This window comes from Apodemus sylvaticus, chromosome 19 (assembly GCF_947179515.1).
Source record: "Apodemus sylvaticus chromosome 19, mApoSyl1.1, whole genome shotgun sequence".
Lineage (NCBI taxonomy): Eukaryota > Metazoa > Chordata > Mammalia > Rodentia > Muridae > Apodemus > Apodemus sylvaticus.
The window spans coordinates 8672364-8699319 of record NC_067490.1 but is presented as its reverse complement, the minus strand read 5'-3'; the positions used below and the strand labels follow the sequence as shown (position 1 = coordinate 8699319).

The window sequence follows — 26956 nt, the reverse complement described above, 5'->3', positions numbered from 1 at the left end:
CGGTGCTAGACCAGCCACCCTCCCCCGGGTCCCCATCTGAGCTGTGATCCTGTCCGAGAGCGCTCTCCATCCCAGCCCTGGACGAGCCGTTTTCCCGCGTCTGAATCTAGGTGAGCTCCGGCCGCAGTGACTCCCACGCCGCGCACACAGCGAGATCCTCGCTGGGGTTCGGTGGCCCGCGAGCACTCCCCATCCCTAGGCACAGACTTGGCTTCAGCTGTTTCTGGACTCGCAGAGCAGTGCCTGCTCGCGAGCCCGGCGCCCCAGTTCGCTAAGCTCCCGGTGATCCCATCGGGGCGTCCTGACTTGTGCCGCCACCCCGCTGCCACCTACATCTATCGCCCCCTTCCCGCAAGTATCGACCTCCCCGCAGCCCTATGCCGAGCACCCACGTGGCCCCACGATTGCGAGTCTTTGAGCGTGGAGCCCAGTTCTAGGGTGACGCGCTGTCCCGGTACCGGTCATCGATTTACCCTGTTTTGGATGGAGACCGCTGTTTCGCAAATTGCTCTTTGGGGCACTGGAGTCGGGGTGGGGGTAAATATTGAAGTAGTGTCGTGCGGGGTGGCTGAGGCGCGGGAGGGCAGGTTCTCCGCCTTTGCGGGACTTGGTGGGGGTGGGGAAGGGCGCGAGACCTAGGGCTGTACAACTTGCAACTTGCGGAGAATTTCCCACACCACGCTCATACACTGTTCCCAGCTGCCCCTTCCGAAGGTCGAGTGGCCAGGCGGTCTGTGCGGGAACTTGATAATCCTAGAAAAACCTCACTGGAAGCGTGGACGTGCGAGCCCGGAGGGATGCAGGATGTCCTGGGCCACGCTCGCCAAGACGAGTTTGGGTTCGGGGTGTTTGATGACTTTCTGTTCGGTGAGGACACTTAAGGGATGGTACTGAGTGAACTGCACCTGCACGGGTTTTGGAGAGTTCTGCAGCCCGGGTCGCCTAGAAAGAGGACACTGTAGAGCGGGCTCTTGGACCTAAGGGGAGAAACACCCGTCTCCGCCACCGCTTGGGCGCATGCGTTTTGCTCTCAGTTGCCCCTCCCCCGCCAAGGGAATGAATAAGATGGGTCAGGGCCAGGTGGGGCTCCTGACTTCACATGGGAGTGCTAGGGCACATCTAGAATACTTAGAACAGTCAAGGTGTCCATGTTTGGATACAGAAGTTTGGGGATGTGGAGGGATGGCTCAGTGGTTAAGAGCCCTTGCAATTCTTGCAGAAGCCCTTAGCGGCTCACAGTCCTCTCTAACTACATTTCCAGGGGATCCTTGCAGGCACACACACGTAGTGCACATACATACATGCAAGCAAAACATCCCCATACATATCAGTAAATCTAAAAACTATATTTTGTAGGGTTCCATAGCTGCCTGCAGCTATTACGAAGTGGGTTTCTGGAACAGAAGCTGAGGAATAAATAGGGAAGAGGGGCGAAAAGAAGTACGGCTAAGACAATATTCACTGATCAAAGCCGGAAACTTTAATGGTGCCAGACCTTTTAACAGTTTGGGCAAACCTTTCCCCCCAGACTCCAGGCTGAGTTCCGGTGGAAGTTGTCTAGCTTCTCTTGGAGGTCCTCGTCTTGACTGCTCCGGCAGCTGGGTGGGTCACCTGTTTAATTCAGGAATTCCTAGACCTGGAGGAACAATGAACTTAACCTTTACTTCGAGCACTCCACCCTAGGTGGAGCAGGATCCTGGCTATCTGGGAGAAGTTAACCTTGACCAAAGTCAAACTCAGACCAAGTGCAAGACTGCCCCAATATGGCTCTGTACAATATTTATTTATTTATTGTTTGAGACAGGATCTCTACATAGCCCTGGCTGTCCTGGAACTTACTAGGTAGCTGGCCTCGAACTCACAGAGTTCTGCCTCTGCCTCCTGAAGGCTGGGATTAAAGGACTGCACCATAACACCCAGCTGTGATGCCTCATTCTTCATGGAATAATAAGAAAATGTGTACATGTTGTGTGCACACATTCGTTTTTTTTCTTGGCATTTGGCCTAGCACTTGACAACTACCACATCTCCCACCAAGCTACACAGCCAACCTCGGAATAACTTTGTTTGTTTGTTTGTTTGTTGTTTTTGGATTTGGCTTTTTCGAGACAGGGTTTCTCTGTATAGCCCTGGCTGTCCTGGAACTCACTCTATAGACCAGGCTGGTCTCGAACTCAGAAATCCTCCTGCCTTTACCTCCCAGAGTGCTGGGATTACAGGCGTGTGCCACCACCGCCTGGTTTCGGAATAACTTTAATCTGCAGTTTAGTCTGATGTGCAGAAATGGCCGACCTGGAGGCGGTGCCTTTCCACTTTGTCCACAGGATTGCACAACTCCTGTCACTGTCTATACAAGGCTTTGGCTTGTGTTAGGTGTCACCTCGACACAGTTTAGAGTCACTGGCGAAGGGGGTCTCAAGGGAGGGACTGCCTAGATGGGGTTGGCCTGGGGGCCTTGTCTGCTCGGTTATTTGACGTGGGAGGAGCCAGGCTACTTGATGTGGGAGGAGCCAGCCCCGTGGGCTGCACTATTGTCTAGGCAGGCCCGGAAAGCTAGGTGAGAGCAGGCAGCATGGGTCCATTTGTTTCTCTCGGTTCTTGACTGTGGAAACAATGGGACCAGCCACTAATGTTACTTCCCTGACTTCCCGGAACTGTAACTGAAATAAACCCTTTCTCCCTGCAGTTGCTTTTGGTCAGTATATTTTGTTGTTGTTATTGTTTCTTTTTTGTTTGTTTGTTTGTTTGTTTGTCTCTTCTTTTTGGTTTTTCAAGACAGGGTTTCTCTGTGTGGTCCTGGCTGTCCTGGAACTCACTCTGTAGACCAGGCTGGCCTCGAACTCAGAAATCCGCCTGCCTCTGCCTCCCAAGTGCTGGGATTAAAGCCACCACGCCCGGCATTTTTGTTTGAATCACAGCCTCAGACTGAAAAATAGGACCAGACTCGTGTTTTTCATCATCTCCAAAGCCCCTGTGCATTTAACAATTACTCTGTTGGTATTTTGTCTAGGCTCCGCCCCACAGTTACCAGGCAACAGCCAGGCGTGCCTGAGTCACGGTAAAAGGGGCTGCTGGCCCCTCCTTCCTTTCTCTTGTTTCCTTCTTCCCTCTCTGTCCCCCTCCTCCCCTCCCCCTCTCCACGTGCTCATGGCCCGCCTCTCTACCCCTCTACTCTCTCTCTCTCTCTCTCTCTCTCTCTCTCTCTCTCTCTCTCTCTCTCTCTCTCTCTGTCTCTCTCTCTCTCTCTCTCTGTCTCTCTGTCGTCTCTCTCTTTCTCTGCATTTCTCTTGTCTCTACTACCCCCTCAAGTCCCTTCCCTATACTTAAATAAACTATACTGCACCGTCTATGGCTGGTCCGTCAGGGGGAAGGGGTGCCTCATTAGGGGCTCTCAGAGGCACCCCCTTCCCCCACACCATACTGTGCCTCTACCAAACATATCCCTGGCCTCTTTTTCTTTTCTTCTCTTTTCTTTTGTTTTCTGCTCTCTCTCTCTCTCTCTCTCTCTCTTTCTTTCTTTTTATAAAACACAACACTATCTCCTGCCTTTCATGTCTTCTCTGCCGTGTTCCTACTGGTTTGACCATTCTGGGTCCCTCACAGATGTGAAATCATAGAGCATCTAATTATTTCGTGCACTTCATATAAATGAAATCTTGTGTGTGATTGGCTCCTCTCATTGGCCACTCTGTCTTCAGAGTTAGTCCATCCCTTTAAAAAAAAAAAGAAAGAAAGAAAGCTTGACTTATCTGTGTCTATGTCTGTGTGTGCTGAGATCGGAACTCCAGTCCTCATGATTGTAAAACAAGCACTTCCAACCGCTGAACCGTCTCCACAGCCCCTCTTCTGTTCCCCTTTGTAGCTGGATAGTATTCTGTCGCATGGGTACATTTTTGTACAGCTATTCATCAGTGACTTTGGGTGATGTTCACCTTTCGGCTGAGACAGCCATGAGAATGGGCATTGCAAATATCTATTTTTTTTTTTGTGGTTTTTGGATCTCTGCCTTGGCATCAAATTGCTGGGTCATATGGTAGTTTATGTTTAACCTTCTGAAAGGAACCCTAACCGTTTTCCACAGCAGCTGGAACCGGCTCCTTTTCTCCCATCCTTGCTGAGTTTGAGTGGAGCCAACACTTCCAGAGGAGACACCGGAGAGTCAACTACCAAACCAACGGGTCTCTGCTTCCTCTGCAAATCCCAGCATGCCTTCAGGGACATCCCAGTGTGAAGATGGCTCTGCAGGGTGCCCCCAGCACTTGGACGTGCACTCAGAAAAGGGACAGCTGGAGAAGGGCCCCTCAGGAGACAAGGAGCGAGTCTGGATCCGGCCTGATACCCCGAGCAGATGTACCTGGAAGCTGGGCAGGCCCCTGGCGGATTCTCCGCATTCCCACACAGTGCTGTAAGTCTGTGTCTTTGATCCCAAGATGGTGGGTTTATTTCCTTGGGGAGTTGAGGGGAGTGGGGGCCATACCTACGATCACTGTGGGGGTAGGGCTAGGAGCAGTGAGGGTCAAACCAAGAGAGGCCAAGGCTTCTTTGGTACTGCAGCTTACATATACTGAGTGTTCGGCTCTGGTGGGCTTCTTTTATGATTGGGCAAAGACTGTGTCCTTGGCACTGATAGCCATTCCATACACAGTTAGTCAGGAGTTGGCTTAGGAACATGCACTGTGTCCCGCCCTGTTCTAAAGTACCCAGGTCAGAGCCAAGCAGGTTCCCACCCTATTGTAAAAAAAAAAAAAGCTCTTAGGATTGTAATTCATTTCCTTAGTCTGATGTCTTCAAACGCGAACAAATGGGTGAAAAATTTTGTGTTTTACCTCTTGGCAGTCCCTGTGTGTGTCCACCAGCATTTACAGTTATTGGTTCAGAAGTCTGAGTGAGGTCTGGCCCGGTGAGGAGGCTGCATTTATTAAGAGGCCAAAGTGGGGAGTGGGGGGGGGGCGCGGGGAATGAACATTTGTGAACTAGAAGCTGTGCCCGGTTGAATGGACTCCTGTTCTGGGAAGTCAGGAGACAGGTGGGAGCTGGTCAGATGAGTTCTTGCCAGGACAACACAGCAGGGGACAGAGCCCTGTGGGTTCTGGAGCTTCGAGAGAATTCACCCTCCCCATGCCCACCCCCCAAGGGCTCCAGAGGGCCTGGGAACTGCTCGTTCAAAGGCTTCTATGTGACACACATCATCAGCCTTAAGGGCAGGTTTGTCCTCAGCTGATCAGCCCGGCTTTGTTGGAAGACCAGGGAGGGAGCCCCAGGGAAGGCTCCTGAGCTCTGTGGGGAGGCACTGGCTCCGGGCACCTGGTGTGGGGGCAGACAGATATAGACACAGAGAAAGATGGGACAGGTTGATTAAGGCAGAATGAACCAAACACTTCCAGAGACTCTTGAGTGAGGGATAGGTAGGCGGCAGGCAGCCCTGGAGAGGAATTGGGGTTTCTGGGGTGCCCTTCTGTGTCGGCAAAGTACAGGCATTTGGGATGGGTGATGGATCGGAACCATCACCTGAAAAAACATGTGGTAACTTTCGGGTCTGAGCCTGTATCCTAAAGCTGTCGCTGCCTGGCCTCCCTGGGGCTCAGGTCAGGTGATCTTGGCCTTGGTTCAGCCTATCCTCACTCTCCTGAGTGCAAGCCAGGACAGCGGGAAGGGAGCAGGTCCAGCTCTTCTGCAGGACACGACTGCTCTCTGGAAGACCTGGTTTGGAGTCCAACCTGTTGCTGCCTGTCAGCCACCCCCAGGCAGCTTCTCCTTCTACCTGGCACTCCAGATTCTTGACTCCTCCCCTGACCCGGGGCCAAAGGTGACTGAGGCTTCTGTTTAGTCAGTTTGGCTCGAACCTGAGAAGCCTGGGGCAGGAAGGCAGGAAGCCAGGGACCAGGAGCCTGGCGAGCCTTGAAGTCTGGCTGTAGGGTGCAGATGTCTAAGCAGGGTTGATGAATTCAACCCAGGATGGGAGTGTGTGGGCGTGCAGCCATGCTGGAGCCTGAAGACGGAGAGCTGTGGAGAGACTGCCCTGGAAACGGTGCTGGTCACGCTGTGCTATCATTGAAATGCAGCCACAGGCTTGACCTGTCCCAGGCTTATAGCCCTGGGCCTTTTGTTCCTTGGCACCGCTTCTGCCTTGCTGGCCCAGCAATGCCAGGCTTCTGGGGACTCTGGGAGCATGATAGCTAGGACCAACCCCGGAGAGAGAGGCGCATCCGTTGTTCAGGGACCTGAATCAAAAGCAGTTGGACTGTTCTGGCGGCTGAGGGATCGGAGGGTTAAGATTCTCAAGCAAGGCAGAAACTAACCTATTGTCTCCGAGTCTGGGTTTATTGGTTTGTTTTTATTGAGTCTGGGTCTTGTTTTAGACCCTAGATTGACCTGGGCCTTGAACTTAGAGCAATCCTTCTGCCTCAGCCTCTCCAAGTACTAGGATTACAGGTATATGGTACCATGCCTGGCTGTTTGTAGTTTGAGACGGTGGCCTGCTGCTGTGGGAAACAGCATCCCGAAGGCTGGCAGCCCGAGCAGTCAAAGAATTTACCAGGGCTCAAAAGAGAAGAAGACAGAATTTACTAAGATGTGTTATTTGTAGTAGGTGAATTCCTGGAGAGGGAACATTAGGCTGAGAGAGAGTGAGATGTCCCAGGCAGGGTCTCAGTGTATCCACAGGCTAGTTTCAAATTCACTGTGTAGCCAAGAATGACCTGGAAACCCAGATTCCCCAGTCTCTGTCTTAAGGGCTGGAATGACAGTGCATCACTTTGCAGGTCCAGAGTGTTCCTGTAACATAGGGAGAAGTTACATCATGTCTTGGTTAGGGTATTACTATTGCAAACAGACATCATGATCAAGGCAAGTCTTTTTTCTTTTTCTTCTTTTCTTTCTTTTCTTTCTTTCTTTCTTCCTTCCTTTCTTTCTTTCTTTCTTTCTTTCTTTCTTTTTTTTTTTTTTGGTTTTTTGGTTTTTCGAGACAGGGTTTCTCTATATAGCCCTGGCTGTCCTGGAACTCACACTGTAGACCAGGCTGGCCTCGAACTCAGAGATCCGCCTGCCTCTGCTTCCCAAGTGCTAGGATTCAAGGTGTGCACCACCACTGCCTGGCCTCAAGGCAAGTCTTATAAAAGACAACATTTAATTGGGGCTGGCTTGCAGGTTTAGAGGTTCAGTCCCTTATCATCAAGGCGGGAGCATGGCAGCATCCAGGCAGGCATGGTGCAGGAGGAGCTGAGAGTTCTACATCTTCATCTGAAGGCTGCAGGCAGCTAGGATGAGGGTCTTAAAGCCCACATCCACAGTGACACATTTACTCCAAGAAGGCCACACCTTCTAAAAGTGCCACTCTCTGGGCCGAGCATATACAAATCATCATACATGGTTTCACCTCATGGGCCTTCTGTGCTGGATCTGTAGACAGGATGCCACTATCTTGTTAAGTAATTTTATAGCATTTCTTTCTTAAGGGTAGCCATTTGTCAGGTAGCACACAGCTCATTAGGAGTTAGCTGAAGGCTAAATAAACATAGGGTGAGGCCTAGCCTGGAGTCATGGACATTAGTCCCCTAATACCAGCATAAGATGCCACTAAGTCACCAGGAGCCAGACTCCAAGCAGTCACACCTGTTATTAGAACTGTTGGGGCTTTGTCTAAGCTCCACCCCACAGCTACCTGGCAATAGCCAGGTATGCCCCGCCCCAGAGATCTGGCCCACTATAAGAGGGGCTACTTGCTCCTCCTCTCTCTCTTTGCTCACCGCTCTCCCACATACTCTCACCTCTCTGCCCCTGGGGCTCTTCCCCCCCCCCCCACGTGGTCATGGCCGGCCTCCACTCTCTCTCTCCACTCTCTCTCTCCACTCTCTCTCTCCACTCTCTCTCTCTTTCTCTCTCTCTCTACCTCTCTCTCTCTACCACTAACTCCCATCCCCTATTCTGAATAAACTCTATTCTATACCATGTCTGTGTGTGTGTGGTCCCTCAGGGGCAGAGGTGCCCAGGCAAGGGCCCGCCTGGACACCTTCCCCCACACCGCCTAGCCACACTCACCTAACCCCTTATATTACCCCCTTTAAGCCTCATCATCCTTCAAGAACGAGTGGAGTTTTGATCTTATTTTTAGCTTTTTATCTCTACATGTTCCTTCTGACAGATTAGCAGGGCCAAGTCATTAAAATTTGGGGGGCCGCAGGGATGTTTTCTTGAACTGTTTTAGGTCTTAGTGGATGTGGCTAGCTGGCGTCACTGATCAATCCCAAGTTCACCAGACTAGAAGTCGAGGAAGGCTGGCATTTTAGAGAGAGGAGGAGGAGATGGAGGGGTCCCCAGGGGTGGATGTGGACGGCACAGATGTGGATGGCAGTAGGTGCCATCCTTAGGACAGTCCTATCTGGAGCTGAGTCACTGATCCCGCTGGAAAGTTGAACAGGGGCTGAAAACACAAAGCAGACTTCAGAAAAACGAGAGAGGGACTTTGGGGTATAATGAACGTGTGACACTCTTGATGGGAGGAGCCTCCTGGTTGTTTTGTTTTGTCCCATTTGGCCCAGTGTAGAGTATGATGTTCTGTGACCCAGTCTGGGAGGGGTGGCCGGTGACTTTCTTGTAGAACCACTTGAAGCACGATAAAAGGAATTTTGGAAGAAACTAACCAATCAGATGTTGAGGGAGGTGTCTTAATTAGGGTTTTATTGCTGTGAAAAGACACCATGACCATCTAATTGGAGCTGGCTCACAGTCTCAGAGGTTCAGTCCATCATCATCACGGCCGGGAGCATGGCTCTAATTTAGCTTCCCATCCATAACATCCTGTGAGATGCAAGGGCACGATCAGACCCAGGGAGTGGAACTTACATGGAGATCCAGTCCCTCAAACTGGCTTCAAATATCACCGTACTTGGGTGTTTGGGTGGGTGACTGTGTGTGTGTGTATATGTTATTGATGCCGGGTTTGGATTTGCCAGGGATTCCACAACCAGGCCTTACCCTGAGGGTCTTTAATTCTTGATTCCTTCCTAAATGTTCACAATGCCAGGCTATAAAGAGTACCTTTTATTCTCCTGAAGTAATTGTCCTCTTGGAGGTCTGCTAACCCAGGCCTAGTCCTGGAAGCGTCTGTCCTCCTTACAATCTAATCTATACCTAGGATGTTTTCAGCCTCGGAGACTTAACTACCGAAGGAGCTCACCCCTTCCTAGTTCTTTCTGAGCTCATGCAATCTGGCTTCTCTCTTGACCTCTGACATTTTGCTCTGCTTGGCCTTAAACCAACTCTGGCAATCTGTTCTAATCTTCTGGCTCCTTCTCTTCTCTCTGGTTCACTGACTTTCTGCCCCCCCCCCCCCCCCCCCACTGCTCTTCCTTAAGTAGCCTCTTTTCTTTTCTTCTCTTGTTAGGGTTGGGCATGTCCTATTCTGTCAAATCTTTCTCTGATTCATCACTTCTTCTGCCACTCAATTAGACATCACTTTCAAACATGGCTGCTCCCTTCTACAAACTCACTTTACCTTCATTGTTTGGGATTCAAGGTGTAGACTAGAGCACTTCTGTAGTCCAGCCAGAGGGATTAAAGGCTGAGCCACACCACAACTAGAAACAGCTTTCTTTCAGTAAATGACACAATGTCGGGGTTCACAGTGTGATCAAATATCCTGCAACACCAAGGCTTGAACTGCTACTCTGTTTTGTTTCCTGAATGGCCTCTTCTTTCTCTTTTAGGACAAAACCCCCCAAAATTTTGCCAGATATCCTGAGGAAAATTGGGAACACTCCTATGGTCAGAATCAACAAGATCTCAAAGAATGCTGGGCTCAAGTGTGAGCTGTGTGAGTGTCTGGCTCTCCTGGGGAGGAACGGAGTCCTGGACCGGAGTCCTGGACTGGAGTCCTGGAATGAGCCCTAGCTGAGACTCTGAGGGTGCTGGCAGTGGGAGTCTGCTGGGATGTAGGGTGCGTGTTAGTGACTGAGATGGCCCCTTTCAACTGATGGCCAGGGAAGTCTGGGCCTGAGGAGCCAGCTTGGGAAGGTCCTGCAGAGAGAGGACAGTTTTTTTGAGACAGGGTTTCTCTGTGTGGTCCAGGCTGGCCTTGAACTCAGAAATCCACCTGCCTCTGCCTCACAGAGTGCTGGGATTACAGGTGTGCACCACCACCACTCTTCTTCTTCTTCTTTTTTTTTTTTTTTTAAATATGGAACGCTTCACGAATTCGCATGTCATCCTTGCGCAGGGGCCATGCTAATCTTCTCTGTATCGTTCCAATTTTAGTATATGTGCTGCGGAAGCGAGCACTCTTCTTCTTTTTTTTTTTAAAGAACTATTTAGGGGCTGGAGGGATGGCTCAGTGGTTAAGAGCATTGACTGCTCTTATGGAGGTCCTGAGTTCAAATCCCAGCAACCATATGGTGGCTCACAACCATCTGTCATGGCATCAGATGCCTTCTTCCGGTGTGTCTGAAGACAGCTACAGTGTACTTACATATAATAAATAAATACATCTTTAAAAAAAAGAATTATTTATTGTATGTATATGTGTGCACTGTAGCTGATGATGTCAGGAATGTGTGAGGACCAGAGTCGTTTCTCTGACTCTTGTTTGCTTCTCAGTGGCCAAGTGTGAGTTCTTCAATGCGGGCGGGAGTGTGAAGGACCGCATCAGCCTCCGGATGATCGAAGATGCTGAGCGAGCCGGAACCTTGAAGCCTGGAGACACGATCATTGAGCCAACTTCCGGCAACACAGGTGCGGGCAGGACCGATCAGACCCAGAAGCACATTTGTGTACCGGGCTGTCAGATCGCCATCAGAGTGTGGGGTTCCTTCCTGGAACAGGGGCCTTTTGTCCTTTCATGGTTCTAGGGTTTGTCCCTGGTATCCCAGGCAGCTGGCAGGGAGGCACAGGGCTTTGGGCACAGTCCCCTCTCACGCTCTGCACGTGACCCTCAGGGATCGGGCTGGCTCTGGCTGCTGCTGTGAAGGGCTATCGCTGCATTATCGTGATGCCGGAGAAGATGAGTATGGAGAAGGTGTGCGAAGGGCAGCCTGGGGTGGGGATAGTGGGGGCGTGGCCGTAGGTGGGTTGACTGTCAGCTATTGCTATATCTAGTAAGAAGAGCTGCTGGGTGGCGGGGTGGGGATGAGGCCAGTACTGGGCAGAGGCAGGGACGTGCTAGTGCGCAAGCATGCGTGCGTCCTGAGCCTTAATAAAGAAAGTCCTTTCTTTACATCTAAAAAGAAAGGTGAACTGGGGCAGGTGAGAGGGCCCGGGGCCCCAGAGGGTACCACTTAGGCTGGTGCCCAGGCACAGTGATAAAGGCGTAGTTTTTCCTGGACAGGTGGATGTGCTGCGGGCTCTGGGAGTTGAGATTGTGAGGACACCCACCAACGCCAGATTCGATTCCCCCGAGTCCCACGTGGGAGTGGCGTGGAGACTGAAGAATGAAATCCCCAATTCTCACATTCTGGATCAGGTCAGGTGTATGCCGGAAGGGGCAAATCTGTGATCAGAGATTTGTGTCCAAGTGTAGTCAGGGTTAGGGTTAGGGTTAGGGACCCTGTCGGGAGACTGAGGGACTGGTCTTTGCCCAGCAACATACTTTCGCTGGGGAGATGCTCCAGGCCGTACTCAGTTGTAGAGCCTTTGGTTTCTGCTGTCTCAGTGCCAGCGTCAGAGAACTGTCCCACTAGACACAACCCACTAGACAGTGAGGTTGGGGTACCTTCAGATGACCCTCTGGGACTCTGAAGATTCAGAATGTCTAAGAACCCCCCCCCAAGGTCTCCCCTCTTTTCATCTCGCCTCTGGGTTACTTTCACACTGTGGCGACCAGGTCTTGCATGTGAGCGCCCCAAGATGAGGTTCTCCTAGGCTGCTTGCTGTAGGACCTGCTGGTCAGCGCAGAGCTGACCGTCCAGGGTTCATGCATGACGGAGACAGTTCCAGCCAGCTCACGGTCACTCTGTTTCCCCTCCCCCACAGTACCGCAATGCAAGCAACCCCTTGGCGCACTACGATGACACCGCTGAGGAGATCCTGCAGCAGTGTGATGGTGCGTGCTTTCCGCCCCTCCACCCACCTCGATTGCAGCTATCTCTTATTCAGTTTCATTGCTGCTGCCATCTGTATTGCTCTGCGTGCGTATGTGTGTGCGTGTGTATGTGTGTGTGCGTGTGTGTGTGTGTGTGTGTGTGTGTGTGTGCATGCGTATGTGTGTGCGTGCATGTGTGCATGCGTGCGTGTGTGCGTGCGTATGTGTGTGCGTGCATGCGTACGTGTGTGCATGTGTGCATGCGTGCATGCGTGCGTGCGTGTGTGCGTGTGAGGCAGAAAGCCACTCGGGAGAAAGAGTTTGTTTCAGCTCACAGTGTTGTGGGGAAGGCATAGGCAGGAACTTGGAAGCATCTGGTCACACAAAAGTCACACTCAGTGGAGTAGGCAGAAGATGGTGCACACACACGTCTCATGGTCCGCTCACATTCCCCTGCTCTTAAACAGCCCAGGATCCCCCTTCGCAAGAAACTTGGGTCTTTTCTGAATCAATTAATAGAATCAATACATTCCCTCAAAGGCATGCCCGTGGGCCAGCCTGATCTAAACAATCCCTTTCTGAGCCTCTCTCTTCCTTCAAGCTTCTAGGTTGTGTCGAGATGACAGAACTATCAAACTCAGTGGAGTGTGGTTGAAGGGTGTGTGTGGTGTGTGTGTGTGTGCACGTGTGCACTAGTCCCCCATTCCTTGGTAAATTCATCTTAAGCGTCCCTCTCTGTGAAATAGTTTCTAGAGAGGCTTCTCCTTCCTCTGAGCCCTCTTGGCCTCTGCCTCTGCCTCACCTATGTCCGAGACACCTGGTTCAGGCTGTTCCACTCCTACGTCCTCCAGGCTGTAGAAACTATTGAGCTCATGCACACTGGTGCTGGCTTCATATCTGGGGACTAGGGACATTGACTTTGGCGTTTTGTTTTTGTCATCTTCAGAGTTGCAGTTAGCTCACTCTCGGTATAGGCATGAGATATATGCTGACTGCCTAGCTCCCGGCGCTGGTTAGACGCTTCTCTCAAAGGTCCTCATGGGAGAAGGTGCTGGAAGGTACCAGCCTTGGCCTCTCACTTGGAACCTGATGTTGGCATTGCCCTGGATGCAGACTTGTTCCATGCCCAGGAGCTGGACCGTAAAAGCCCAAGTGTTTGCTCACCCAGTTTTATGAGTGAGAATTCTCATTTGGCAGGCTTGGCGCACATTCCTGAGTTTGCCTGGCTCAGACTTGCCCAATGCTGACCATTAGCACTACGAGAGCCTGGGCCAGTTCCCAGCCTCAGTTTCAGCCATTTTGCCTGGTTCCTAAAAATCTAGTTTGCCGCTCTGTAATCACCCAAGAATCAAACAGCCTAGGAAGGCACACCGTTGACAGCTTACCTCCGCCAGGCTTCGAGCTCCCCAGCTGACCCATTCTTGTAGATTCGGCTATATGACTAGCCCAAAGGTCAAGGTCACAGTGTAGAAAGCAACCCCTCAGCCATCCCGTCCACAGACAGAGGCAGTGATGGTCGATGTTTAAGTTTCTCTCACTGACCTGATTTCTGTTGAGTGTATTTCCGATGGTCGTTAAGAGTGGTGAGCTGGGGGACTGGAGAGATGGCTCAGCGGTTAAGAGCACTGACTGCTCTTCCAGAGGCCCTGAGTTCAAGTCCCAGTAACCGCATGGTGGCTCACAACCATCTATGAGATCTATGTCCTCTTCTGGTATGTCTGAAGACAGTAATTGTGTACTCATAAATAAATCTTGGGCTGGTGAGATGGCTCAGTAGTTAAGAGCACTGACTGCTCTTCCAGAGGTTCTGAGTTCAAATCCCAACAACCACATGGTGGCTCACTACCACCCGTAATGAGATCTGACGCTCTCTTCTGGTGTATCTGAAGTCAGTTACAGCCTACTTACATATAATAATAAATAAATCTTTGGGCCGGAGCTAGCGGGGTCAGAATGAGCAGAGGTCCTGAGTTCAATTCTCAGCAACCACATGATGGCTCACAACCATCTGTACAGCTACAGTGTACTCATATACATAAAATAAATAAATAAATCTTTAAAAGAAAATCTTTAAAAAAAAAAAAAAAGACTGGTGGGCTAGCTTGACCATGGCCTGACAGTGTCCTTCCTCCCCCAGGGAAGCTGGATATGCTGGTGGCTTCAGCAGGCACGGGTGGCACCATCACAGGTATCGCCAGGAAGCTGAAGGAGAAGTGCCCTGGGTGTAAAGTGAGTTTGGAATGCTGGGTGGTACTGGTACAGACAGGGGTGGCTGAACACAGAACCCGACCTGTGTTCAGAGACGCATAGCTGCTGGGTGGCCCCTCTTCCTGAGAACTAAGTTCCTCCCCACATTCCCAGCTTATCCCATTGCTGTCTGGAAGAGTCGTATCCAGTCACCCGGTAGGAATTTGGGGAGAAAAGGGTCCTAGGGGCTCCTGTGTTGAGTGAGATGAGGCCCTTTGGATTAGCCCAGAAGCCACCTAACACAGTCCCCAGGTGGGGTTAGGGTTGTGGTTCTCAGCCCATGGGTCGCAAGCCCTTGGGGGGTCGCATATCAGATATCCTGTATGTCAGAGAGTTACATTATGATTCATAACAGCAAAATTAGAGTTATGAAGTAACAACAGAAATAATTTTGTGGTTTGGGGGGGTGTCACCACAGCATGAGGAACTGTATTAAAGAATTGTAGCATTAGAAGGTTGAGAACCACCGGGCGTAGTGTTGGCACATGGAAACTGGCATTTTCTCCCTATGAGACTGCCTACCCTCCAGGGAGAGGTCAGTGTCCAGAGCTGCCCTGTGTCCCCAGAAGCTCTTCTTCTTTTTTCTCTGTGTAGCCCTGGCTGTCCTGGAACTCACTCTGTAGACCAGGCTGGCCTCGAACTCAGAAATCTGCCTGCCTCTGCCTCCCAAATGCTGGGATTAAAGGCATGCGCCACCACTGACCGGCCCCAAAGGCTCTTCTAATGACCATGGCTGAGACCCTCCCTAGAACAGCACTGGGAAGACCTTTCCAAATACCTTATGCTGGATAATGGCCCCTATAGGTTGCGGTCTTCCTTCTTCTTGTCTGGGATTTTGGGAGACTTAACCATCCTCTGATCTGGGCCTAGCACATGCATCCTGTGAGCCAGTCATGAACAGGCAGATATTAGTGAGGCAATATCCTTTCCAATGGCAGCTGCTTAGGGCTGGCTGGGTTGGCCTTCACCATGACCTGAGCCCTAAAGCTGCCCACCCTGCAGATCATTGGTGTAGATCCTGAAGGGTCCATCCTTGCGGAGCCCGAGGAGCTGAACCAGACGGACCAAACATCCTACGAGGTGGAAGGGATCGGCTATGACTTCATCCCCACAGTACTGGACAGGACGGTAGGTTGAGCCAAGGCAGAGCCACAGGCTGCTGCCGGGTCCTTAATTTGCTTCTGTAACTCCAGCTGCCCCAGATGTTGAGGGACAGAAGAGGGAGGTGCCGGTACAGGAGCTGAGACAGGTTGAAACGCACTACCCGTGTTCAAGTTCTCATCTGATGTTGCTCTGAGATGCAAAGGGAAGGATAGACAAAGGCGGCCACGGTGGATGTTAGCAGAGGCCACCAGACCCAACAAAGATGTGGGTGGTCTGAGTTATTCTGCAAAGCATAAAGGAGAGGGGGAAGGGCAGAGAAGTCTGGGTTTGCAGAGCCAGGGGGAAGTAGTGTTCCGTGAGCTTGCCCCGCCCCCAGGCCCCTCTACCTGAGTTCAGGCTTGACCTCCATCTTGCCACAGGTGGTGGATAAGTGGTTCAAGAGCAATGATGAAGATTCCTTCGCCTTTGCCCGCATGCTGATTGCACAGGAAGGACTGCTGTGTGGTGAGTGGCCGAGCAAGTAGGTGACGGGGTAGGGGACCGTCCGGGGCGTGTGCGCTACCTTCTAGGAAAAGTGCATGACAGTCATAGTCATTCTGAGGTTGTGTGACAGCAGTAACCTCTCAGCTGGAGCCATTCGTCTGTCCGGGCTCTTCTTCCTTCTTTAGTTCAGTTCGCTTGTCCTCTGCAGCTTCTTGGAGTCGCCTGTGGAGACCAGGGCAGGAGGCACAGGCGCAGGCTTCAAGCTGTCCTTCTAGGTTTTTGTTTTTTCTTTTTCTTCCTTTCTTTCTTTCTTTCTTTCTTTCTTTCTTTCTTTCTTTCTTTCTTTCTTTCTTTCTTTCTTTCTTTCTTTCTTTCTTTCTTCCTTTCAAAGATTTATTTATTTTATGTATGAGTACACTATAGCTGTCTTCAGACACACCAGAAGAGGGCATCGGATCCCATTACTGATGAGCCACCCTGTGGTTGCTGGGAATTGAACTCAGGACCTCTGGAAGAGCAGTCAGAGCTCTTAACCGTCGAGCCATCTCTCCATCCCTCCCTTCCCCCATACTTTTAGGTTTGTTTGTTTTGTTTTTGAGACAGGGTTTTGCTGTGCAGCCCTGTCTGTCCTGGAACTGGAACTTGCTCTGTAGAGCAGGCTGGTCTTGAACTCATAGAGATCTGCCTGCTTTTGCCTTCTGAGTGTTAGGATTGAAGGTGTGAGCTGCCATCACTACCACCTGGCATGCCCTTCCAGGTTTGGTTGGTTGGTTAGTTTTTTGAGACAGGGTTTCTCTGGCTGTCCTGGCTGTCCTGGAACTCACTCTGTAGATCAGGCTGGCCTCGAACTCAGAAATCTGCCTGCCTCTGCCTCCTAAGTGCTGGGATTAAAGGCATGCGCCACCACTGCCTGGCACCCTTCCAGTTTTTGATTTTTATTTTTCTATCCCTGGAATGAGGGAGGCTCAACCTATAGCAGCTCAAGGTTAGGACGTGCTGGGACCCCGTCCCTTGAAGAGGTTGGAGAGAGAGCCCAGAGGGAGATGGGACAGTGCTTTTTGCCTTCCTAGTTTTCAGTGCAGCAGAGGCACATCTAAAAGCAACCTCTACATCCTTCCTCCCACCCTGGGCTCCTCGGTCATCCTGTTCAGGGTGGACGGAGCACTGCTGCCTGACCTCAGGGCAGCAGAAACCCCAGTGGCTTGAGTTAAACCTGACATTTGGAGAACACCAAGTGTGCCTGAACTTGCCCTATAAATACGGCCCCATGTTTTAGTCATGTTGTGGGGGAAAGGGAAGCTAGTCAGCCCAAGCATGGCCAAGAACCATCAGGTATCAGGAAAAAGGGAATAAGACCTCTTTCCCAGCCAGGCAGTGGCGGCGCTCACCTGTAATCCCAGCACTTGGGAGGCAGAGGCAGGTGGATCTCTGAGTTCGAGGCCAGCCTGGTGTATAGAGTGAGTTCCAAGACAGTCAAGGCTACACAGAGAAACCCTGTCTGGGAGAGGGGAGCCCTCTTTCCTGATTGAAAATAACTGAGTATGACCACTAGGAGGAGACTGGGGTACTTGGGCCCTCAGCGTAAGTGATATGACCCTGGTCCTCGAAAGATGAGTAGCGGGCGGAGCCATGGTCTTGTGTGAGAGACACCAGGATGATCTTTCTGGCTGCCTTGCACCCTCGCAGGCTAAGCCCTGATGAGCCCCAACTGGAGAGGCAACACTAGTGGCTTTGGTTCTCTCTGGAGGTCCCAGGTCTAGGACTCTAGATATGGTCAGTGTCCCAGTGAACCTGGCGCTCTTACCATGATGATGTCTAATGTCACAAATTTGCCTTGCTTGGTGGTTATGGGAAGTCCGTGAGACAGATGTCCTCGGTTGGCTCTTTGCTTGAGGTCAGGCGTTTGCCTGGAGGACCCTGGCTGAGCAAGAAGGCTCATTTGCCCCAGGCTCTCCCCAATTCCTCAGGGAACGTTTAATAATGAGATAGACTCATGTGTAGTTGACTATGAGGGGGAAGGTGATTCAGGCCCAGTCTCTGGCCAGAGATTCCTATAGATCCTTCCAGAGCATGTATGGATGGATATGTGAGAGATGCACAGGGCTGGGTATTCGTATATATGACTGAATGCCCCCTGCCCACAGATCTTTGTAGAGTGTTGGTATAGGTGTGTGTGTGTGTATTTTTTCTTTTTCTTTTTTCTTTTTTCTTTCTTGGTTTTTTTGAGACAGGGTTTCTCTGTGTAGCTTTGGCTGTCCTGGAACTCACTCTGTAGACCAGGCTGGCCTCAAACTCAGAAATCTGCCTGCCTCTGCCTCCCAAGTGCTGGGATTACAGGCAAGCACCACCACCCGGCTTGATGTGTGTGTTACACACATACGTGTGCTTAGATATGGATGTATGTACAAATGCCGCACGGGCAGGTCTGACGATCCTCTCCACAGGTGGAAGTTCAGGCAGCGCCATGGCTGTGGCCGTGAAGGCCGCCCGGGAGCTACAGGAAGGGCAGCGCTGTGTGGTCATCCTGCCTGACTCTGTGCGGAACTACATGTAAGGCACACCCCTGGTCCCCATCGCCCTCCTAGCTGCTGTCACCTAAGTGCTGTCAGTGGGATGCTGGGAAAGGGAGGACGGAAGCTGGGCCTCGTAAGCCTGCTAGTCCCAGGATCCAGTATGTCTTAGGAGCCAGTGTTCACTTTGCACAGCTCCATCCTTTGTGTGTGTGTGTGTGTGTTTGTGTGTGTGAGTGTGTGTGTCTGTGTGTGTGTGAGTATGTGTGTGTGTGAGTGTGTGTGTGAGTGTGTGTGTGTAAATGTCTGTGCAGCTCCATGGTGACAGCTTAAGTGGACAGCTGTGTCCCTTCTGTATCCCTTCCATCCTGTTTTCTTCAGCATGGCTTCATTACCTCTTGGGGGGTCCGCGGGTGCCATGGGCCACTCTGTACTAATGTTTTTATGGGACGATTCTGTCCACCAGCTCTGCCGCTTCATTGGCCATCTTAAACTGGACCTGGGAGGGTGAGTGTGCCCTGGCTGGGTTCTCACAGGACTTGCTGGGATGTGGTTGCTCAGTAAATAGCCTGTGAGGCTTTGCTGTACAGACAGGTACCAGCACTCACAGGACAGTCCCTGCTCCCTGCCTGTGGCCACCTGTGACCGACCGGCAGGTTTGAAGTCCCCACCAGCTGCCTGGGTTCCTGGCAGAGCTGGGGGGAGCTACTTTACAGCAGGCTTCATGGGCAATGGGAGTGGTAGAGATGGGTAGCCCACACCTTCCTCACCTTGGGCTTTACCCACAGTCTGTGAGCTTTATAGAGTAAATGTCTGTGTAGACCTCTGCAGCCTGGCAGGACCAGGCATCCTGCTGGCTTCCAGGTGGGGTGAGCCAGAAGCCATCATCTGTCTCTCCAATGTATGGCGGGCCTGTTATGTGCCCGCCAATGTATGGTTCTGGTGTGTGTGAGCGCATGCGCGTGTGTTCTAGAGGCCTAAAGCTCTTGTGCATTTTATGTGAGAGTGCATGAGTGTGCACTGGAGCGGAGGCCACTTCTGTCCCATGCTGCCGTGCCTCCTCAGGACAGATCCTAACAACTCTGTAGCCTGCTCAGCAGCCTTTGGGCAGAATGGGAAAGGCTCTCTCTGTTGAGGCAGACCCGGGGATGCAAGGAGGAGCCAACCCAGGAGCCTGCAAGAGAGGCTCTGATCACAGAGGCTTCTAGAAGCACCCTTCTTGGTTTTGTCAACCCAGATGCCCAGTAACCCTGAGTTCTCTGCCCCCCTGGAACTCTGGCATCCTTTCATCCTATGTGGGAACAGTAAAGACTCGAGACAGGTGCAAGGTCCCCAGAGCCTCATCCCTGGCCACGCGTGTGCCTCCTGCTGGGTACAGAGGCCTCGGTGACACACTGACCCTGCAGGTCCAAGTTCCTGAGTGACAAGTGGATGCTGCAGAAAGGCTTCATGAAGGAGGAGCTCTCGGTGAAGAGGCCCTGGTAAGGATGCTGCCCGCCGGCGTCCCAGCCCTGGGTGAGCCGGAAAGGCGGCTTTCCGGTTTCCCCAGCATGGTGGGTCTCTCCTGACCTTATTGCCTGCTCCTCGCCACCTTTTCCTGCCCTGTCCCGCCCCCTCCTTCAGGTGGTGGCATCTGCGTGTTCAAGAGCTGAGCCTGTCGGCCCCGCTGACCGTGTTGCCCACTGTCACCTGTGAGCACACCATCGCCATCCTCCGGGAGAAGGGCTTTGACCAGGCACCTGTGGTCAACGAGTCTGGGTCAGTCTCTCACTCGCTGCAGGCCAGGGCTCTGACTTTAGACTGTGCCAGGATCCTAGATCCCATTCCCCAGGTCTCTGTGTCCATGTCACTAAGTGGGACGGACAGCGACAGGCCAAGTGTGGTCAGTTCACATACACCGTCCAGAGCCACGGACAGCCTGCCGGCCACCTCATCCATGGGCAGCTGATATTTGGCTGTAGTAACCCTTCAGGTCTAAGCAGCTGATATTTGGCCATAGTAACCCTTCAGGTCTAAGTGTTTCTGTCCCCCCCAGTTCACTGGCAGTATGCAGACCCACAGACTGCCCTAGGGAGAAGGGGACTGGCACCCTGGGGGTGCCACCCAGAGAATGCATCGTAAGGAGGCCTGGTTGACCAGCATCCTCAAAAGTCTGATAGCTGGTCACTCAGGATCCCTGTGGGGGATGTAAACATCACAGGACTGTTTAAGATTTATTTATTATTATGTCTAAGTACACTGTAGCAGTCTTCAGACACACCAGAAAAGGGTGTCAGAACTCTTTACGGATGGTTGTGAGCCACCATGTGGTTGCTAGGATTTGAACTCAGGACCTTTAGAAGAGTAGACAGTGTTCTTAACCGCTAAGCCATCTTTCCAGCCCCCAAACATCACAGGACTTTTAAGCTTAGTTGTCACTCTGTGGGGTCCCTCTGTGGGGTTCCTCTGTTCTACCCCCCAATTATATTTTTTTGCATATAGGTGTTTTGCCTGTGTGTGTGTGTGTATGTGTGTGTGTGCGCGTGCACGTGCATGAGCGTGAGCATGTGTATGTACATGCACTGTAGTGCCTAAGCCCTTTTAGATAAAAATAAATCTCAGCGTTACTATTTGGGAGCTGGAAAGTCCACAACCGTCCAGAGATATTTGCCATTCAGTCATTCAGTGCAGAGGCAAAGCACAGGGCCTGAGAAAAGTTCCGGACATAGCAACCTGGTTAGGTTTCCTAGCAACAGAGCCAGGTGGGGGGCTTGGCCCCTTTAAGAGTGAGTGGTGTGTGTGTGTGTGTGTGTGTGCACCACCTGTATACCTAGTGCTTGTGGTAGTTAGAGACGGTTGTGAACTGTCATGTGGGTGCCGGGAACTGAACCCAGGTCTCCTCTCTAAGAGCAGCAGATGCCCTTGATCACCGAGCCATTTCAACCCAGCTCCCGGGTCAGGTTCTTAAGAGGAACTCCGCGTTGGCCAGAGACCCCCCCTCTCTCACCCTTGTCTCTTCCTCCCCCTAAATTCTGTGCTCTCCCCAGGGCCATCCTAGGGATGGTGACTCTCGGGAACATGCTGTCATCCCTGCTTGCTGGGAAGGTGCGGCCATCAGACGAAGTCTGCAAAGTCCTCTACAAGCAGTTCAAACCGGTATGGTTTTCCAGAGGGGCGGTAGGTGCGGTGCGTGAGAGGAAGCTGGGCCTTCAAGGCAGGGGATAGTGTGTCCTGTGCCGGAAGTGAGTCCCTGACCCACAGCACCCCTGGGAAGCTATACAGCTTACTTATGGTGTTTGAGGTCCCTTCAGATGAAGGTCGTCACCACTGTCACATTGATCTTGGGTGCAGACCAGTAAAAGCTCTAAACTCTTGGTCTGCCTCTTTTCTAGACCCCCACAGCCACTGCTCTGTCCACTAGCTTGGCCTCCAACCAGAAGCTGTGGGGTTGTGGAAAAACATCAAGCCAGTATTTAGGCAGGTTGTCACAACACGGAAAGTACTAAGGTTCTGCGCGTGCGTGGACTTCTGTCTCCTTGACACCTGAGCAGCCATGGCAAGCGTTGTGCTGTCTTGGTTTCAAGTCTATGGGGTCTGAGAGCTCTGAGGGCTTGTCCTTGGGCCAGCACAGACACGGCTTCTCTTGCAGATCCATCTGACTGACACACTGGGCATGCTCTCCCACATCCTGGAGATCGACCACTTCGCCCTGGTGGTCCACGAGCAGATCCAATGTGAGTGGACCCCCGGTTTTGGTGCTGGGTTCTTATTGGGGGAAAGGGTGTCAAGCCCTGGACACTGGCCCAGGTTCTCATGGTACACATGCCTGCTATGTGCAGTAGGCAGACATGCTCCCTAGCGAGTGATGGGGACTCTGTGGTCTTCATCTTCGCACCATAGATTCTGACATCCTGAGTCTCTCCCTGTGTGCCTGTAAATCTAGTCACGTGCCCAAAGGGCACCCCCTGCTCCAGTGAGCCCTCATGCCACTTGTCCTAGGCCTGCAGGCTAAGTTAGCAGGCAGTCTTAAGGATGCTGGGGGACCATTCTGACAGGAACCGAGGACAGCTGAAATTCTTGGCCCTTGATGACATTGCCAGGAGATATTGATTCTGATGGATTCCTGGGGAACTCTGAAGGGAAGCCCCGGGTGTCTGTTAAAAGGACAGCTTATGAGCCACAGGCAGTGCGTGTGGGATAGTCAGTCTGTCCTTCCTGCTCTCAGCTCCTTCCCAATGTCAACATCTGTAGGAGGGGGTGGCACTCTCAGGTCCAGGTGGGGTGAGGGGTGCTGACTTTCATTCCTCCACCCATAAGACAAGGGAGGGCCTTATATCCGGCCCTAAGGCTGGCCTGCATGTGGGGAGTGGTCCCATGTCTAACCCCTCTCCCGTCCTTGGCTCTACAGCACGAGACCAGGCCTGGTCAGGAGTGGTGGGGGGGCCCACAGGTATGTACAACTCGCCCATCCCAGCCCTTAGGAAGCGACCCTCATGGTCAGAATCACAGCTTCTCAAGGGCATTTAGGGACCTGGACCTCTAAAAGTTGCATAAAGAGGGGAGGGTGGGGAAGACTCCTAATTTTTGAACATCTCAAACACAAAAACAATAATGACAACAACAAAAGTGAATTCCAGCTTCGGGGGCAGCTGGAGGAAAAGACAGAACTGAGGGTTACCACAGATCTAAAATATTCCTTCCCTAACCCTGTCTGGCGGGGAACTAGTCAGCCTAACTGGAGCCTGCTGTCGCTTGATCCATGGGGTTCCCAAGCCAGACAAATGGGCCCTTGGCTTCAGTGTTTCCAGAATGCCACAGCTGATTTCTTCTGAGTTTCTCTGTCCTTTGCTGGGATTCCAGATAGGCCAGCAAGATGCCTGTCCCTGAAGGGTGTCCCTCAAGGGGGCCTCTGCCTTAAGTCATTTGTGTGACTCTCTGAGCCTCCCAAGGAGTCGGGCCAGCCGGGGCTCTCCTGGGGACAGGCCTGACCGGACTTGCACCTGCAGAGAGAGGAGGGATCTGGCACGAAGGGCTCAGTCCACGGTTATAGTGGTGGTTACATACAAGGGCTGCAGGCTGAGTCAGCTGCCTAGGACCCCTAGGACTGCAGGCCAAGTCCTAGGCCAGGGGTACCCTTGCTCAGGGGAACCCCTAGGTTCCTCTCAGGCCCTCACTTGCATGTCAAGGCCCACCCACATTTATCTATCTATCTATCTATCTATCTATCTATCTATCTATCTATCTATCTATCTATCTATCTATCTATCTTTTTATTTTGTTTTTGTTTTTTGGATTTGGTTTTTTGAGACAGGGTTTCTCTGTATAGCCCTGGCTGTCCTGGAGCTCACTCTGTAGACCAGGATGGCCTCGAACTCAGAAATCTGCCTGCCTCTGCCTCCCAAGTGCTGGGATTACAGGCGTGCGCCACCACTGACCGGCGCCCACCCACATTTAAATGACTGGGCAGACAGAAGCCTGTATTCCCTGAATCTTCCCAAACTGATATAAAACTGTTAGCCTGGCCCTCTCCTCTCTTCTCTTCTCCCCTCCCCTCCCCCTCCCCTCTCCTTTCCTCTCCCCTCTCCTCCCTCCCTCTCCCCTCTCCTTCGTAGGCCTTGCACTGTAGCGCCAGGCCCAAGCTGATAGGAGACTCCAGGCTCAGGTAGAGAGAGCTAAATAGGCCCTGGTTTCCAGGCAGGATTCTGGGCTTGAAAGAGAGCCTGAGGCTTGTCCTGGCAATGGGACACTGCACATGGCCAGAGACACGGGCTGAGAGGAGGCACCTGCCAGGCTGTCTGTTCTGGGGAGCTGGGTTGGTTTCCAGTTCTCTGCCCCAGGTTGCACCCAGCATTCTACGCAGGGCTGGTGAGAGGAGTTGCTCTCTGGCTTGGAGTCTGGGGAAGGGTCTCTTGCTGCCAGCAGAGCATGGCGTCAGATCAGCTGTGTGTCCCACCCTGTCCCCTTTAATCCAGCAGCCGTTTCTTTTCCCTAGACCGCAGCCACGGCATGTCCAACAAGCAGCAGATGGTGTTTGGGGTTGTCACTGCCATTGACCTGCTAAACTTCGTGGCAGCCCGTGAGCAGACCCAGAAATAGAGCCCGGAAGTCAGGAGGACTGGCTTCCGTCCTCCCTGATGGGGCTTCTTGGCTTCCAGAGTCACCTACCAGTTTCCACGCCCAAGTCCAGCATATGGCTGCTGTGGCCGGCACCCCCTCCTAACACCCAGCTTCCTAAATGCATCCTCTATGCCTTGAGTAGCTTACATGGGCTTTCCACTGGTGTCACAGGACTGAGGAACGTCAGCCAGGAAAGGGGGACACAGGCTACCATAGTGACAAGACTCAGGGTGCCTGGAAGAGGGTCCTCCCCAGAGAGGGCTCCAGCATGGGAAAGGGCAAACCTTGGACTGACTGTGTGCTCATCCTCAGGGCCAGTGCTGGCCCCAGCATGGGAGCACGTGGGTTTTAAATGAAGGTGCGTTCCTGGGACCTGAGACCCACCCACGGCTGTGAAGTAAACACGATGCCTGCACCAAGTGTCACCACCTGGGTCATGACCCCGCTTAGGCAGTTCTTCCTCATGTCCCCCCTCCTTCCCTGACAAGCACCTACTTTCTGTCTCAATGCATCTCCCTGTTCTGGACTCTTCCTATAAATGGAATCACATACTTGTGTCTCCCTTGGCGTGAGCGTCTCATGTTATCCATGTTATCCTTGGTGTGTTTCGTTCCTTTGTGTGGTTGAGTCCATTGTGTAGATGGTCCTTATTTTCTGTGCACAGGTATAACTGAGCACATTTCCCACCCCTGGGGTGTAGCCCAGGTTGGGTTCACTGCAATCCTGCGTCCCTTTGCTGCACCGGGCTGTGCAGTTTCACATGCTTGCTGTGTCCCTGGCCACCGCTCTCTGTCCTTCCCAGCCCTGTGGTTTGGGTTTGTTGCCTAGCAACTGTCATCTCCCATGTGTTTGAGTCGGGTTGTCTTCGTTTCTTTACTTCCAAGAGGGACTTTGCTTTGGTGCTCAGGGTTCAGGGTCTCACTATGTAGACTGGGATAGCCTCGACCTCCTTGTGTGTTACCTCTGCCAAGTTTATCCTCACTTCGTTTTGCTGAGGTCAAACCTGTCGATTTCTCCTCTTCTGGTGTCATCCCCATCACTACATCTAAGGCGTGGACACCCATCTTTGCTAGGAGTGGTACCCACTGCTTCTTTTTAAGAGGAGAGACAAGCTGGGCGGTGGTGGCACACGCCTGTAATCCCAGCACTCTGGGAGGCAGAGGCAGGCAGATTTCTGAGTTCGAGGCCAGCCTGGTCTACAGAGTGAGTTCCAGGACAGCCAAGGCTACACAGAGAAACCCTGTCTCAAAAAAAAAGAGGAGAGACAGGCTAATGCACAGAGACACACACCTATGATCCCAGGACTCGGGCTGAGGCAGGGCTGCCACAAGTCTTGACGCTAACTAGAGCTACATGGCAAGACCTGTTTCAAATATATGTAAACATTCTTTAAAAGCACCTGGACCAGGGTGATAGCAGAGCGGGTAAAGACTTGCTAAGCCTGATGAGCTGAGTTTCATTCCTGGAACCCAAAATGGTAGGAGAGGACGGACTCCCAGAGTTCTCCTCTGGCTGCCACGGAAGAGGGTGGGGGTGGGGTGAAAGTCCATGCTCCAGGGAAGGTAAGCAGTGTAAGAGCTGCGAGTTGGCAGGTTTAATGTCTTGAGGAGTGAGCCCGGTTGCTCAGGACCTAGGTGGTCAGCGCCATTTCATACGTCCCTATTCCAGTTCTCCCGAAGGCAAGGAAGTAACTAAAAGCCATTATTGTTGTTAAAGCTGTCTTTTAAGGGGATGGAGAGACAGGATAGCGGCTAAGAACACTGGCTGTTCTTCCAGGACCAACCCCAGCAGCCACATGGTGGCTTACAATCATCTGCAACAACGGTTCCAGGGGATTTGAGGCCTCCATGGGCATCAGGCAAGATCCCCACACCCATACAATTATTAAAGACTGGGGCTGGAGAGATGGCTCAGCGGTTAAGAGCACTGGCTGCTCTTCCAGAGGCCCTGAGTTTAATTCCCAGCCACCACAGGGGGCTCACAACCATTTATCATAGGGTTGATGCTCTCTTCTGATGTCCCCTTCTGTCATGCAGGCAAACATGCAAATAAAGCACTCAGATACATACATAAGACATAAGCAAATACATTTTTTAAAAGAGGTTGAACCCTTTTTAAAAAAAGATTTATTTATTTATTATTTTTGTTTTGTTTTTCTTTTCTTTTTTCTTTTTCTTTTTTGGTTTGAACTCAGAAATCTGCCTGCCTCTGCCTCCCAAGTGCTGGGATTAAAGGTGTCTGCCACCACTGCCCAGCAGATTTATTATATGTAAGTACACTGTAGCTGTCTCCAGATGCTCCACAAGAGGGCATCAGATCTCATTACGGATGGTTGTGAACCACCATGTGGTTGCTGGGATTTGAACTCAGGACCTCCGGAAGAGCAGTCAGTGCTCTTAACCACTGAGCCATCTCTCCAGCCCAGCAGATACATTTTTAAAAGACAGTTAAAACTTGTCCAAGGGACAAAAGGATTCCCAAACTTACATGATCACCATTGCTGTTA

At 51.9% G+C, this 26956-nt stretch overlaps 1 protein-coding gene and 1 non-coding gene across 3 annotated transcripts; one reads left to right on the top strand and one right to left on the bottom strand.

The window, feature by feature from the left end:
• The first annotated feature begins 24 nt into the window (after positions 1-24).
• On the top strand, positions 25-25001 carry Cbs (cystathionine beta-synthase). 2 transcript variants are annotated; one of them, XM_052163638.1, is made up of 17 exons: positions 25-110; positions 4082-4405; positions 9705-9811; positions 10591-10725; positions 10929-11008; positions 11318-11452; positions 11962-12031; positions 14148-14239; positions 15260-15385; positions 15781-15865; positions 18289-18394; positions 19761-19835; positions 19978-20112; positions 21381-21489; positions 21983-22067; positions 22742-22783; positions 24326-25001. In XM_052163638.1, the coding sequence occupies exons 2-17, from the start codon at positions 4206-4208 to the stop codon at positions 24427-24429; spliced, it is 1686 nt and encodes a 561-aa protein (XP_052019598.1). In that variant the 5' UTR covers positions 25-110; positions 4082-4205; the 3' UTR covers positions 24430-25001. The 2 variants fall into 2 exon arrangements, with proteins under 2 accessions (XP_052019598.1, XP_052019600.1); XM_052163640.1 differs by lacking the exon at positions 22742-22783.
• LOC127670306 (U6 spliceosomal RNA) lies at positions 10169-10275 on the bottom strand. The gene has a single exon (XR_007974520.1). It is a non-coding gene; the product is annotated as a U6 spliceosomal RNA (small nuclear RNA).
• Positions 25002-26956: the final 1955 nt, after the last annotated feature.

Excerpts from the sequence above, each read along its gene's own strand:
- Cbs (XM_052163638.1), top strand. The coding sequence starts at position 4,206 with ATGCCTTCAGGGACATCCCAGTGTGAAGATGGCTCTGCAGGGTGCCCC. Across the intron at positions 20,113-21,380 it reads CCTGTGGTCAACGAGTCTGG|GGCCATCCTAGGGATGGTGA; the intron begins GTCAGTCTCTCA and ends TGCTCTCCCCAG. Across the intron at positions 21,490-21,982 it reads TCTACAAGCAGTTCAAACCG|ATCCATCTGACTGACACACT; the intron begins GTATGGTTTTCC and ends CTTCTCTTGCAG.